Source organism: Ochotona princeps, chromosome 5 (assembly GCF_030435755.1).
Source record: "Ochotona princeps isolate mOchPri1 chromosome 5, mOchPri1.hap1, whole genome shotgun sequence".
Classification (NCBI taxonomy): Eukaryota; Metazoa; Chordata; class Mammalia; order Lagomorpha; family Ochotonidae; genus Ochotona; species Ochotona princeps.
This window is the reverse complement of record NC_080836.1, coordinates 57,872,581-57,887,183: the sequence shown is the minus strand read 5'-3', so window position 1 is coordinate 57,887,183 and position 14,603 is coordinate 57,872,581. Positions and strand designations below refer to the sequence as shown.

The 14,603-nt window shown below is 37.9% G+C and overlaps 1 protein-coding gene across 1 annotated transcript in view; it reads left to right on the top strand.

Annotated features, from left to right (window-relative positions):
- TTN (titin) overlaps nt 1-14,603 on the top strand; it is a 266,306-nt gene that overhangs the window by 90,433 nt on the left and 161,270 nt on the right. The window contains exons 91-111 of the mRNA XM_058664684.1: nt 64-351; nt 461-739; nt 850-1,128; nt 1,224-1,502; nt 2,099-2,386; nt 2,529-2,816; nt 3,267-3,557; nt 4,633-4,920; nt 5,393-5,485; nt 5,583-5,868; nt 6,645-6,828; nt 7,061-7,150; nt 7,244-7,511; nt 7,613-7,873; nt 9,684-9,893; nt 10,089-10,166; nt 10,274-10,300; nt 10,525-10,584; nt 11,093-11,176; nt 12,742-12,813; nt 14,015-14,065. Coding sequence (XP_058520667.1) covers nt 64-351; nt 461-739; nt 850-1,128; nt 1,224-1,502; nt 2,099-2,386; nt 2,529-2,816; nt 3,267-3,557; nt 4,633-4,920; nt 5,393-5,485; nt 5,583-5,868; nt 6,645-6,828; nt 7,061-7,150; nt 7,244-7,511; nt 7,613-7,873; nt 9,684-9,893; nt 10,089-10,166; nt 10,274-10,300; nt 10,525-10,584; nt 11,093-11,176; nt 12,742-12,813; nt 14,015-14,065 — 4,044 coding nt within the window. The remainder of the gene's footprint in view (nt 1-63; nt 352-460; nt 740-849; nt 1,129-1,223; nt 1,503-2,098; nt 2,387-2,528; nt 2,817-3,266; nt 3,558-4,632; nt 4,921-5,392; nt 5,486-5,582; nt 5,869-6,644; nt 6,829-7,060; nt 7,151-7,243; nt 7,512-7,612; nt 7,874-9,683; nt 9,894-10,088; nt 10,167-10,273; nt 10,301-10,524; nt 10,585-11,092; nt 11,177-12,741; nt 12,814-14,014; nt 14,066-14,603) is intronic.

Below are 14,603 nucleotides of genomic sequence, written 5' to 3'. Positions count from 1 at the left end.
ACTTCAAAACCGTGTCTCTTCATTTTCTCTTCCCTCCCCCCACCTTTTTTTAATCACATTCAGATCGAATCATTCCTCCTTCATTCACAAGAAAATTGAAAGAGGCAAATGGTCTAACCGGTTCCTCGGTTGTGATGGAGTGTAAAGTTTATGGATCACCTCCAATCTCTGTCTCCTGGTTCCATGAAGGCAATGAGATAACCAGTGGAAGGAAATACCAGACCACCCTGACAGACAACACTTGTGCTTTAACTGTGAACATGCTGGAAGAATCGGACGCTGGTGGCTACACATGTGTAGCTACTAACATGGCTGGTTCTGATCAATGTAGTGCTCCTTTGACTGTGAGAGGTCAGTACAAACATGGCAAAGAGGAATTGCATTTCGTAATTCATTAAGTATCTTGACTATCCCAACTGACAATGATTAAACTTTTCCTGGTATGTATTCTTGTGTTTAGAACCACCATCTTTTGTTCAGAAACCTGAACCCATGGATGTTTTAACGGGAACCAATGTCACTTTCACAAGCATCCTAAGAGGAACACCTCCTTTCACTGTTAGCTGGTTCAAGGGTAGCAGTGAACTCATATCAGGTGACAGGTGCAATGTATCTCTGGAGGATTCAGTTGCTGAACTGGAGCTGTTTGATGTGGATACCTCACAGAGCGGAGAATACACTTGCATAGCAAGTAATGATGCTGGCAAAGCTTCCTGTACAACGCATCTCTATGTCAAAGGTTTGCCTGCTGTTACACACTTTATACAATTAACTTGCATGTAATAGCAAGACGTGTCTAAGTTTTTGTGATCTGTCTCTGATTTCATGTTTTTGTCTTGTTTACTCTAGCCCCAGCCAAGTTTGTGAAGAGACTCAATGATTACAGCATAGAGAAAGGAAAACCCCTGATCCTGGAGGGCACGTTTACTGGAAGTCCTCCCATTACAGTTACCTGGAAGAAAAATGGCATCAATGTAACTCCCTCTCAGAGGTGTAATATAACCACAACGGAGAAATCGGCAATCCTGGAAATTCCAAGTAGCACAGTAGAAGATGCAGGACAATACAACTGCTACATTGAAAATGCTTCTGGAAAAGATTCCTGCTCGGCACAAATACTCATCCTAGGTTTGTCAGTTAGACATTCATATCATTGTATCCAAGTGCATCACCTAATGGTTCTGGCATGTCTCCTTCATGATCCGTTATTTCTCTTGCTACAGAACCACCATATTTTGTCAAGCAATTGGAGCCTGTGAAGGTGACCGTTGGAGATTCCGCCTCTTTACAATGCCAACTTGCTGGGACCCCTGAAATTGGTGTTTCCTGGTATAAAGGAGATACAAAATTGAGACCCACAGCTACCTGCAAAATGCATTTCAGGAACCATGTGGCCACACTGGTTTTCAACCAGGTTGATACTAGTGACAGTGGAGAATATATCTGCAAAGCTGAAAACAGTGTGGGAGAAGTTTCATCAGCCACCTTGCTGACTGTTCAAGGTGAACGTCATAGCTTAAAAAGGAATACCTTAGTTTGTCTTTTCAGCAAGATTTACAATATTCAGGGAAGACCTTCTTGTGAGGAGAAGCTTTCCAAAGGCTAAATTTTCTTCAAAAATTCCATATACCGCTAGTGACTTACCCTCTCTATAGCCGTTATGGAAATAGAGAAGGTGACTAAATCTTCTGTTGGAAGCACCTTACAATCATTTGCCTCTATAATTAAATCCTTACAAAACTAAGAGAGCATATGTTTTAAAATTCCATCCCATGAGTGTCTCATTCACATTACTAGGAGGTAGTTTATAAAATGGAAGAAACTGCTGCATGCCCAGAGACATGCCTTGAGCCCCTCAGTGTCTCTATTGGCTTATGGAATATTGATTTATTTACTTATTTTGCAGTAAGCGTACATTGGAGTGGCTTTAGAGGGAAGCCTTTACTCCATAAGTCTACATACTTTTCTTTTTTCCCCATATTAATTCGAGAGATGTTAATACTTTCTGATATTTTGAGGGAAATACCATTTATATTTTTATATAAGAATGAGAATATCTATTAAAAAGGTATTCATTGCTTTTATCCTGTTTCTACAGAGCAAAAGCTTCCACCATCATTTTCTCGACAGCTGAGAGATGTTCAAGAAACAGTGGGTTTGCCTGTTGTTTTCGAATGTGCCATCCATGGATCTGAACCTATCTCGGTGTCTTGGTACAAAGATGGCAAGCCGCTGAAAGACAGCCTGAATGTACAAACATCATTTTTAGATAACATAGCCACTCTCAACATATTTAAAACAGATCGGAGCCTTGCAGGCCAGTATTCCTGCACAGCTACAAATCCTATAGGCTCTGCTTCTTCCAGCGCAAGACTCATTCTCACAGGTTTGTGGATTCTTCACTGTCTGTTTCTATAACAAGCATTTTAGTAATCAAAGGATAAGTCTTGGAGGAAAACATGTTTTCTGTAAGCTGAAATGTTCTGGATCTGAAACCTGAAAGTGTGTCTCTTCTGCTCTGCTCTCAGAGGGAAAGAACCCACCCTTCTTTGATATCCCCCTGGCCCCTGTGGATGCCGTGGTGGGAGAAAGTGCTGACTTTGAATGCCATGTCACTGGAACACAGCCCATCAAGGTCAGCTGGGCCAAAGACAACAAAGAGATACGGAGTGGTGGCAACTACCAGATTAGCTATCTGGAAAACAGTGCCCACCTGACGATCCTCAAAGTAGACAAAGGAGACTCTGGACAGTACAGCTGCCATGCTGTGAATGAAGTGGGCAAAGACTCCTGCACTGCTCAGCTGAATATAAGAGGTATCATCTGCTTTGAATGTGGTCCAACAGAGCAGTCATTTGGTAGTTCATCATAAAGATTCCATTTTTCTTGTGATGAATGAAATTTGGGACATTTAAGGCAAAACATGAACATGCCTAAGAGGAAGAAAGTCTTTCTAGGAAATAAATGAAATACTTTTTAAAAATGTATCTAAAAGCTTATATATTCATGTCAACATAAGACCAATACTTCTTTCTTACAAATTCTAGTTCTGTAAATGACCAAAAGTGAGTATTATCAATCATATCAAAAATATGAGAAGAGTCTAGAATAGTTTGTAGAAGGAGCCTAAAATATTTAAAATAGCACTCTGATCCTGTATTTTGTTGGCCACCCTGATTCTTAGCTAAAGCTACAACTTTATCTTGAAACTTGCTAAATAACTCACTTCTGGATTCCATTTCACTGATCCTTGTAATTTCTTCCAGAGCGACTAGTTCCACCAAGTTTCACCAAGAAGCTCTCAGAGACTGTAGAAGAAACAGAAGGGAATCCTTTCAAACTGGAGGGACGTGTTGCTGGTTCCCAGCCTATAACTGTGGCTTGGTATAAAAATAATGTCGAGATACACCCGACATCTAACTGTGAAATAACATTCAAGAACAACGCACTGCTGCTGCAAGTCAAGAAGGCAGGCATGGCCGACGCTGGTCTGTACACGTGTAAAGTGTCCAACGACGCAGGTTCTGCTCTGTGCACCTCCGCCATTGTCATCAAAGGTTAGCGTAGCCTCCAGCCCTCTTGTTCTTGGCTACCTCGTGATCAAGTGCCTCATAATAGATAAAAATGGACATTTAATGGTATTGCTGTCACTCCATGCAGGTCTTCTAAGACTATGTTATCTATAATTATGTACCCCCAAGTAAGCATTATTTAGTAAATAGGATGAAATCTTACCTTACTAAACCATATACCAAAATTATTTCAGGTAATTAGGAGTCTATACAGACTTAGAAATATATGCACAACTGATATTTATTTTCATGAGTCAAATTTTATTTGAAATATAAATTTGTTCTCTACTAACTATTATGCTAGTTTTGATTATTAAGAGTGATAAAACACTCTGAAATGTTTTCTTTTTAGATGTATTTCTATGGGATTACTATTTAACATATACTGCCCAAAGGTTTTGATTTATGAATATTAATCCCAGACAAAACAGCCAAAAAACTAAAAAAAGAATGGAAAAACGTGGTATATTGGCATATCATTATAGAAGATATATTTAAATATGTAGAGTTGGAAGCAAGGAAATAGGCTGAATTTAAAGAAATCTTTATCCGATCCTCTGGCCATAATAGCTTAATCCAGATAATTGCAATACAGATGTAGCAAAATCACCTCACAAACTGACTTTATAGAGGAGCTTCAGGCTTGTTACCAACTCTAATATTTAGTTTGGTGATCTCAGAATACATGGGTAATGAATTAATCTTATTAACACTTGCTATCACTAATTGGTTAATGACATTGAGTTATCTACACTTTAAATTATCAGCCATTTGACAGACCTTAGATGTAGTTCTAAAATATAAATAAGCCTAGATTATTTCTAGGCAGCAAAGCATCTGATCTTAGCTTACTTTTAATTCTTAATCTTTTAAAAAAATATGAAAAAAATGCTAACTACTTCCTTCAGAGAGGACATTGCCAGGTTCATTATTCCCCTTCTGTGGAGCAATCGGTGTCACCTGTTAGGGGCCAGCCACTTGTTGCCTCATTTCTTCACTAGCATTTCATATTTTTTTTGTTGTTTTCATGTTTCTCATGAAAATTCTATTTCAATCTCAGAGCCCAAGAAGGCACCTGTATTTGATCAGCATCTGACCCCAGTAACAGTGAATGAGGGAGAATTTGTGCAGCTCAGCTGCCACGTCCAAGGCTCAGAGCCAATTCGGATCCAGTGGTTGAAGGCTGGCCGGGAGATAAAGCCTTCAGACAAATGCAGCTTCAGCTTTGCTAGTGGGACAGCTGTGCTGGAACTCAAGGATGTGACTAAAGCTGATTCAGGAGATTATGTGTGTAAAGCTTCAAATGTCGCTGGGAGTGACACTTCAAAATCAAAAGTGACAATTAAAGGTACAGACACCTCAAATCAATATTTGCTCACATCGAATATTAATTATTGCTCATTTGCAAATAACATCCTCCTAATTAAAGTTGAAATGTTAGGTAACTTTACTGGATGTGATTTCAATAACATATTATTTGAAATTTCCCCAAATTTACTATCCTATCATTTGAACCTCATTCCAGTATGTCTAGGGCCATACAGTTATGGCAGTTCCAAAGATGATACTATAATAATGTGATATTAGATAGCTTGGGATCATAGCCTTACAATCTTAAAAATAAAGCCATATCCATAAATCAGATAGTTTATACTACGAATACTTATCGATTATTGTTGAATGTGCAATAGTCCACCCTAGGGTCTGTGTAGGTGTATATCCTTCTGCAACTCCTCTTTGTTTATATGAAGGACCTAGAATACACAGAGGAATATTTATTGCAGGCTGAAGCTAGTTATAACATCTAAATGCATTTTCAGAAAAAGCAACTGCGGTCCCGGCAGCTAAGAAGGCAGCTGTAGATGGGAAACTCTTCTTTGTCTCAGAACCTCAGAGCATCAGAGTCGTAGAAAGTAAGTACTTTGTGAAAAACCCATCTTTTTCTATGCTGTACCTGAACTGATTTTGGCAAATTAGCATGTTTGTTCACATATTCACATTACTCCCTAGAAACCACTGCAACATTCATTGCAAAGGTGGGAGGAGATCCAATCCCAAATGTGAAATGGACTAAAGGAAAGTGGAGACAACTGAATCAAGGAGGCCGCATTTTAATCCACCAAAAGGGCGACGAAGCAAAGCTGGAGATTAGAGACACCACAAAAACAGACTCTGGGTTATACCGATGTGTCGCGTTTAACAAACATGGCGAGATCGAAAGTAATGTTAACCTACAGGTGGATGAAAGGAAGAAACAAGAGAAAATTGAAGGTGATCTTAGAGCAATGCTGAAAAAGTAAGTTTAACTTAGAAACTGAGCATGGATATTACTCACAAAAGGGATTGCAAAAGATATGGACCACCTGCTCTCATGCTAAAATTGTTGAAGAACACGAGGAAATAGACATTTTAGCAAAAACATACGCAAATATACAATTTGGGGATAGAAATTAGCGGTTTATTATGACAATTTCTTTATTATAATGGTCAACTTTTAAGAATGAGGTTTACTGTTAATATTTTAAGTGGAAGGAAATGACCTTATAGAGAAACCCAAGTACCTGTGTATCCAAGCATGGAACTTCAGTTCTATGATTTCTTATTCATATGATTATTTTATATGATTCATTTTCCATTATCAGTGATTTCAATACAGCTTATATTTCAATATAATTCTTAACCAACACTGAATTTACACACATCTTTCCAGAATATATGCTATCTATCTCCCCATTAAAGTTTTCCGTTACTGTTATTATTATTATTCTTTAATTAGGTTTTCTGGATAAAAAGTTCACAGAAATGCTTTTGTTGCTCTTTCCTTTCTTAAATATCAATCACATTTCTTCACTTGTAGCAGTGGTCTGAGCTTATCTAGTCCAAGTGCAAACTCACCTCTTCATTGGTTTGCAGCAAGCATGGTTAAAAATTTTTTGAATAAAGCATATAGAGGTCTTCTTTCCTGTGAGGAAAAAAAAGGTCTTCATGGCATTCATAATCTTTGTATAATGGTAGAAATTTCAAAATAAATAGAAGCCAGGCAATCAATGTTTATTTTTCAAATTCGTTTAGGACACCAGCCTTAAAGAAAGGAACAGGGGAAGAAGAGGAAATTGATATCATGGAACTTCTCAAAAATGTTGATCCTAAGGAATATGAAAAATATGCTCGGATGTATGGAATCACTGACTTCCGGGGTCTTCTTCAAGCATTTGAACTGCTAAAGCAAAGTGAAGCAGAAGAGACACACAGACTGGTATGATTCTTTGCAGACAATATCATCAAGCAAATCCACATGTGAGACGGGGAGCATATCCCCCATGCCAGAATCCTACTTAGTAGACATCGCTCGTTATAATCTAGTTAGCAACAAGAATGGAAGTTTAATGTAGTTGAAAATAGCAACGCATCCTCTTGTACAAAGTCAAGCGAGTCAGGCATGATACCAATGTTACAGCGTGTGTAATGCTCATCTTTTTCCCCTTTAGGAAATTGAGGAAATAGAGAAGTCAGAAAAAGATGAAAAGGAATTTGAAGAACTTGTATCATTCATTCAGCAAAGACTGACACAGACAGAGGTACAAAGCATTATACTAAAAATAATGTGTACAAAATTTTGACTCTGAATGATAAAGGAATGACTAATATACTTTAATTTTGTATTCCTCCAGCCTGTTACTCTGATCAAGGATATTGAAAATCAGACAGTTTTGAAAGATAATGATGCCATCTTTGAAATTGACATTAAGATTAATTATCCAGAAATCAAACTGTCATGGTACAAAGGAACTGAAAAACTGGAACCCAGTGATAAATTTGAAATAAGCATTGATGGTGACCGACATACACTAAGAATTAGAAACTGTCAACTTAAAGACCAAGGCAATTACAGATTGGTTTGTGGTCCACATATTGCTAGTGCCAAATTAACTGTAATTGGTAAGTTAGAAAAGGCTTCTAAAATCCCTCATGTAATTACATTATTGTTATTACATCTGCCTGTGTTATTTACTGGAGTCTGTATCACATCCCACAAACAGAGCCTGCTTGGGAACGACACCTTCAGGATGTTACCTTGAAAGAGGGCCAGACCTGCACCATGACATGCCAATTTTCTGTGCCAAATGTAAAATCAGAATGGTTCAAAAATGGCAGACTCCTGAAACCCCACGGCAGACATAAAACAGAGGTGGAACACAAAGTCCACAAACTGACCATTGCAGATGTTCGAGCAGAAGACCAGGGCCAGTACAGCTGTAAATACGAAGACCTGGAGACCTCAGCAGAGCTCAGAATTGAAGGTGGGTGAGACCAGGAAGGGAGTCGCTGTAAGGAGCTTAGGTCAATGGTGACTGTGTGAGACCCCTGCAACACTGTCATCAAACACATCCCAGTGTGTGTGCCATCCCAGCACACATACTCCCAGGGGTTACACACATCTCCAGATTCATGCAAAATCCCAAGGGACAAATGCAAATGCATGCAGTCATGGTATTCTTAGGCCTGCTACATGTCTTTTCAATGCTCCTTTTAGCAGAAAATCTACCTTCTGTAATTCTCACATCTAGAATTCTGATTAGAAATAAGCCTAGAAAAAGGACAAGATCTTGAGGCTGTTAATCTAGAGGATGTTGTCTAGGATCTGGTATTTTATTTATGGAACCTAATCAAACTTTATCTTGAAGTTTTAGGGGAAAATAATAAAATATATAATGTGCACTTAGCATCTATTTATCAAAAATATTTCATTTGGGACTCATATTCCAAGTTTCTGAATTTCTAAGGCTAAGTGAAAACTGAGAATTTAGGAACAGCAGTATTCATTCCTGATTGTTTCTACTGAATGCATTTTTCCTGAAAAATGCCTTTAAACTGCATTGAGAAAAATTTTGACTCTAATAATTGCATCTACTCCCATTTTTTGGTGCCCATTCTTAGCTGCTGAAACTCAATTGTTTATCATCTTGGATACATAAGCTCAATTTTTCTGGCCTACTTTACAGTGCATATCAATGCCTGATTGTATTTTGAAGTTCAGACATTTTAAATGGTTCTCAAGTCAGTGGATCCAATGAAAAGTGCTGATCTTCAAAATAAGGGACTATTTAAAGTGTTATTCTTCAGTTAAAAGCTCACCTGAGTACTATAATTTCTAAGCTGGCTATTATGCTGTCAGACATGGGATTGCACATTTCCAAATAAAGTTTTAGATAAATCTCAGCCCACTCTTCTGCATATACCTCCATATATATGCTTAAGAAGCAGGGTTCAGAACTCAAAACAAACCTCCTAAAATGTGTGGGTGCAGTTTTCTTATTTTATTCAGACTGTTCATAATATTCAGTCTTAAAATATTTTACAGAAAAGTTACTCATTTTAGACAAATCTAGATTCTGAACTACAAAAAGGGTTTCAGAGGAAAAAATATATATTAAAATGGTTTTCTATCTTCTATGATGAATATGCCCTATTTTATTAATTTTTAAAAAATACATTTTGTGTACTTAATATTTTATTTCAGAAAAGTTCTATATTTATAAAACCAAACTGCATCTCCCCCACCCCTCCAATTTCTTCATATTCAACTTTCAATATTCAGATTGAGTGGAATTTTTTTAATAGTTTTTAGCTTTTGCCTGTAGGGGGAAACGTGATATTTATCATTCTGTGTCTGACCTACTTCACTCAGCTTGGTCTCATCAAGTTACATCCATTTCACTGTAAATGACAAGATTTCATTCTCCTTTTAGATTAAATAGTTTTCTGTTGTGTGTCAGTGCTACCTTTTCTTTACCAACATTTTCAAATTTTCATAATTGGGCTTTTGGGTTATAAATTCCCTTTACTATTGCCTGCATGCTAATGTCCTAAGGGCCTCTATGATTTCTTTACACGTTGCTGCATAGATCTTGTAGGAATGCAGTTAAGAATTTGGTCACTGTTTTCGTTATCGGTAGAAAAAACACTGCCGACTGTTCTCCCCTTTGGGTTTTGTCTGCTACTTTCTGGTTAGATGAAAAGGGAGAGACGTTTTAAGTATCTGAGGACAAAACACGAGGAACAGGACTGTGTTCTGTGCCGGCTAACTTTGGACTGTTAATGTTCAAACAGCTGAGCCAATTCAGTTCACCAAGCGCATACAGAACATTGTGGTGAGCGAACATCAGTCGGCCACTTTCGAGTGTGAGGTGTCCTTCGATGATGCCATCGTCACGTGGTACAAAGGCCCAATGGAGCTGACCGAGAGCCAGAAGTACAACTTCCGCAATGATGGCCGCTGCCATTACATGACCATCCACAACGTGACCCCGGATGATGAAGGTAACGCAACGCAGCATCCGGGGAATAAATACGGCAGGGAGCATTCACCTCTGCTATGTATGTCTACCCTTGCCTGTGCTTACACCCTATAGTTATACGTAGGAAAAAAAAAATGGTTAGAAAAGACTGCCACCTATCTCAATGAAGTATTGTTTACAACATATCAGAAAACAAAGGTTCAATGATTCTTCACAGGGGTCTATTCAGTAATCGCCCGACTGGAGCCCAGAGGTGAGGCGAGAAGCACCGCGGAGCTGTACTTGACAACCAAAGGTGAGGAGATGCCCAAGTAAACCCAAATTACAGTCTGCAATGCAAGTCGCCTATCCGGACAATTCCAGTTACAAAACTCTCTCCATTATTTTTCTTGTCTTTCACAGAAATCAAACTTGAGATGAAGCCTCCTGGTAAATTTCCAAGTTTTTGTTTATATCAGTCCTTGCTTACAGTACATTTCGTGAAAGTTTGTAAATCATGGAAGCCCAGAAAGTATATAAAAATCTCTTTTCTGTCTTCGGTGAAATGCCCTTCAGTGTGTTCTGTGGCTGGAGGTTATGAATACATGGTCATTGTCTAATACGTGTCCGTGTTCTCTGTCCCTCTGTGCTGACTGTTACGTGTGCCTTTCCAGATATTCCAGATTCCAGAGTTCCCATCCCAACCATGCCTATCAGAGCAGTACCACCAGAAGGTAAGGCTCCCTCAGCACCTGGGCTTGGGCTGGCAATGTCCCACCACTAGGAAGTTACCAGTGCCCTAGGCACAGGAGGGAATGGGACCCCTGTGCCCTCTGCTGAATAGTTCACCGTGTCATTAGCATTCCACATTAGAATGCTGGGTTTGACTCCCAAGTCCAGCTTCTCTCTCCTGCTGATGCTCCTGGGAGGCAGTGGCGATGGCTGCAGCAGGGTTCCTGCCACCCACCTGGGAGGCTTTTGCAGGCATTTGGGAAGTAAATACATAAATTAAATAAAATCTTGGAGCGTATGTTCTATCACTTTACCTTGTAAATACTTTTTTTTAGCTTAGTTATTAAGATGTTAGCTTTAGCCATAAGCTACCTTTTAGTTACTCTTGTTGATGAATAAATTCTGTAGTATCTTTGAAGTACTGAAATAAATGCACAAGAATTTTCATTATACGTCACGTAAAAGAGGAAACTGAAACACGTTACTAATGATAATGTTTATTTTCTTCAGAAATTCCATCTACAGCTATTCCTCCTATTCCTCTTTTGCTGCCAGCACCTGAAGAAAAGAAACCACCACCAAAACGTATCGAAGGTAATATTATGTCCTCCACGTAACTGCCGAAATACAGAATTTCACTTCCTTGGGTAAAAGCTGTTTTACACGTCTCGTGGGCCCTCTAGTGGTCAAGATGTTGAATTGCCTCTTGAAATACAACAACTTTTTCCAAGAGTTAACTAAAAGTGGAAGCCGTGCTTAATAAATCAGACAAATCAAATACTGCATTTAACACGAAAATACTATATTTAAATAGAATTACTTAAACATAGATGAAATTAGTGTTGTGTTTTACTTTTCCCTACCAAGAATAAATATCTATTTCAGCTTATGAAAATAAATCACACTAGTTTGTAATCTGACTAAAAATGATAGGTTTTTCTTTCCCTAAGTTATAATGTAAACTACCATTATAAACCTTTTGTTATTAGAATGTTATTTATAATATCATTTATACTATTTTAGTATGGCTTTTGTCCCCCAAATTCAGAGTTCACTAATAGCTTTTCAGTGTTCTGGAGACTTGCCCTCCTCAAATTTCAATGCAGAAATTGTCCCAAAGCTGCTTGGCTAAGTCAGCTAAAACTGGCTGTGTTGGAGTTTCTAGAGTTAAGAAAAAAAACAAGTTGCTGTCAGAGTTCCTCTAGCATGGTCAGAAACATGGTTCATGTCAAAGACAGGTATTCCCGTAGCCACACCGCTACTACAGAAGCTTCAGAAGCTTGACATGTGAATCCCCTAACACCCATTACAGCTGTATCAGAGGACTGAGGGACTGAGCTGTTTTTCAGCTAGCCTCAGAAAGAAATTCATCTTTGTGACTGATACTACATTGATAAAAAAAATTTCTATAATATATATAAACAAAGCTAAATAAACATTTTAAACACCTGTGAGAGCAGGGAAAAATCTGAAATCAATTTTAAAAACAAGTTTCCCATTATATTTCTGTTGTCAAATATAATCATTCATTTTAATGAAGGATTTATTTTTTAAATGTTAATGTCAATATGAGTCAGTTTGAATATTAACCGTAAGACTTGAGAAACTAAATCCTGTTTTTAAACTTCCAAGTGATTTGTGTTCCTAAATACATACCAGAAGTCAGAATTAAGAATGATAATGAATGTGTAATCACAGCACCAACCAAAGGAAAGTCTCACAATATACCATAATGCAAACTACTACAAACTTTTTGTTACTAAAAGTGTTATTTATAATAGTACTTATACTATCATATTAACAGGAGCATTTATACAAAGATACCTATTATTCTTCCTCCTAACACATTTAGAGTTCTTGCCTAAATTGAACACAAATGAAAACGTGTACCTGTTCCATTTAAGACACAACTTAGATTCTGTGTGTTCTAAAAACTTGCAGGGATAAATCAGAGAAGATGTAAGGTCACAATCACATTGTGTCTGATCCAAAACAGGTTTTGTGTTGTTTTGTTTTGTTTTACATTCTAGTCCAAGATCTTTCTTGACATAATGTGTCTCTTGCTACCATTGTCTGAAGAAAATAACAAGCTCAGAGTCACCAGAAGACGTTTTCAGTTACTGTGTTGACGTTTGGGTTTTTGTTGTTTGTTTTTTTAGTGACCAAAAAGGCTGTGAAGAAAGATGCCAAGAAAGTGGCCAAGCCCAAAGAAGAAGTCCTGCCACGTGAAGGTATCGCTATCATTAAAATCAGCCAGAAAACCATCAGGGTACTTTCCTTATGAATACAACCATGAAATAGCACAAAGTAAAAGGTGGAAGAAGGGTCAGAGCTTGAAGAGAAATTGCAATCTTGCCTTTTGATACTCTCACCGTCTTCTCTTGACTCAGTTCTCTCCCTGTCTCAACTTCGGATTTGGGGTTTTTTCGTGTTCTTTTCCCCCACTCTCCTGTCTTATGGTTATCTAGGGCGTGGGTGGTGACTTAAGTTTAAGCCCAACTCTTTAGTGTTACAGCTGCACCTGATCTAGTCATACCAGTAGAGAGTCAAGGGCTGGCATCAACCCAAGATGCTTCATCAACCCAGCTTGGGATCCTTGCTAGTTTACTCCAATATCCACATTTGCAGGGAAAAAAATGGTTTGTGAGGAAGATCAATTCCAGTTGCTTTGGTTAATGTAGCCTGGAAAGTGTTCATGAAGACAGTTGGGTAAATTGCATTTAAGCACATAATTTTAGCAGACTTAGCTAATATTACAATACAAGAAACTCCTAAAAGGAGAACCCAGGAGCTGAAGACAACATTTGCCCATCATTCTTGTCTGAGTGGTCATTTGTTGTAATGTTGCAGAATTCGAGGAAGCTCAACTGGCATGGATATTTCATGAACTTTATAGTTAATAATTTTAAAAAATCAAACATGCGTTGCTTACATTGGACACACTGTTTTTTTTTCCGGTTCCATGTTGATTTAAATTAATTAAAGACAACTTAAATTAGAATCAAACTAGTTGGCATTTTAGTTCCAATGGCATCACCTAGCATTTCTATAAAGTTATGTTTGGAAATGACGCACACCCAAGGACCATCTCTGAAGGTGTGGTGTCGTAGTAGTGATAGACCATGCAAAAAAAATCACTGATGCACTGGATTAGGAAACAGATGCATTGACTCTGCCTGTCCCCCTGTCCTCCCTGGCTCTGTGTAACTTGACCTTTCAAAAAATAGATTTTCTTAAAAAAAAAAAAGGCATAGGATATCTTTCGCTCCCTCTTTCAAGAGGCACCCCACCTCCTGGCTTTCTCTCCAGAGGTGCTTTCCCCTTCCATCTCTCTTCCCTGCTCACCCGCTCCCTTCACAAATAAACTTTTCTGTCTGAAAAAAAAGGGCACAATGCAAAAAATAATCATGCTTTTTTTTTATGTTTTTAAAGCTCTAGAAATTGCCAAGCCCCCACCGCCTACTAAGTTAATTCCAGCAAAAGGTAAATGAAATGATTAAATATGTTTAGTTCTTAGATTTGTGTTTGTGTCATTTATTCTTATTTTTTAAATAGACACCTGCCAGGTTTTAGTTCAATGGTAGAATCTGAATTGCAATATAAAAGGTACTACTAGAAATGAGCGCAATGTTGCATTGCTTCTACGCTAGGAAAGCTAACTCAAAAATGCGTTTATTAGACTGCATCTGCGCATGGCAACATGGAAATAAGGAAGGTGACTAGAAAAGGAGAGGCCATTCCTAATCCTCTGAAGTGTATCATAAACAGTCAGCATCATTCAACTAATAGGGACCTTCAAGATATTTTCAGATCTGTTATAGAAAGGGAAACAATTGAATTTATTGCATAATATAAATTCTGTCTTTATTAAATTGATGAGTGGGTTATCTTCCATCTTTAAAAAATGTGGATTTACAAATAAAGTATGCTTGAAAGAATAGTTGGAACTTTGAAAATGTGAACTAAGGCACCGTTAAATATATATCTATAAAATTATAAGTTTTGAAAATATTCCATGAAA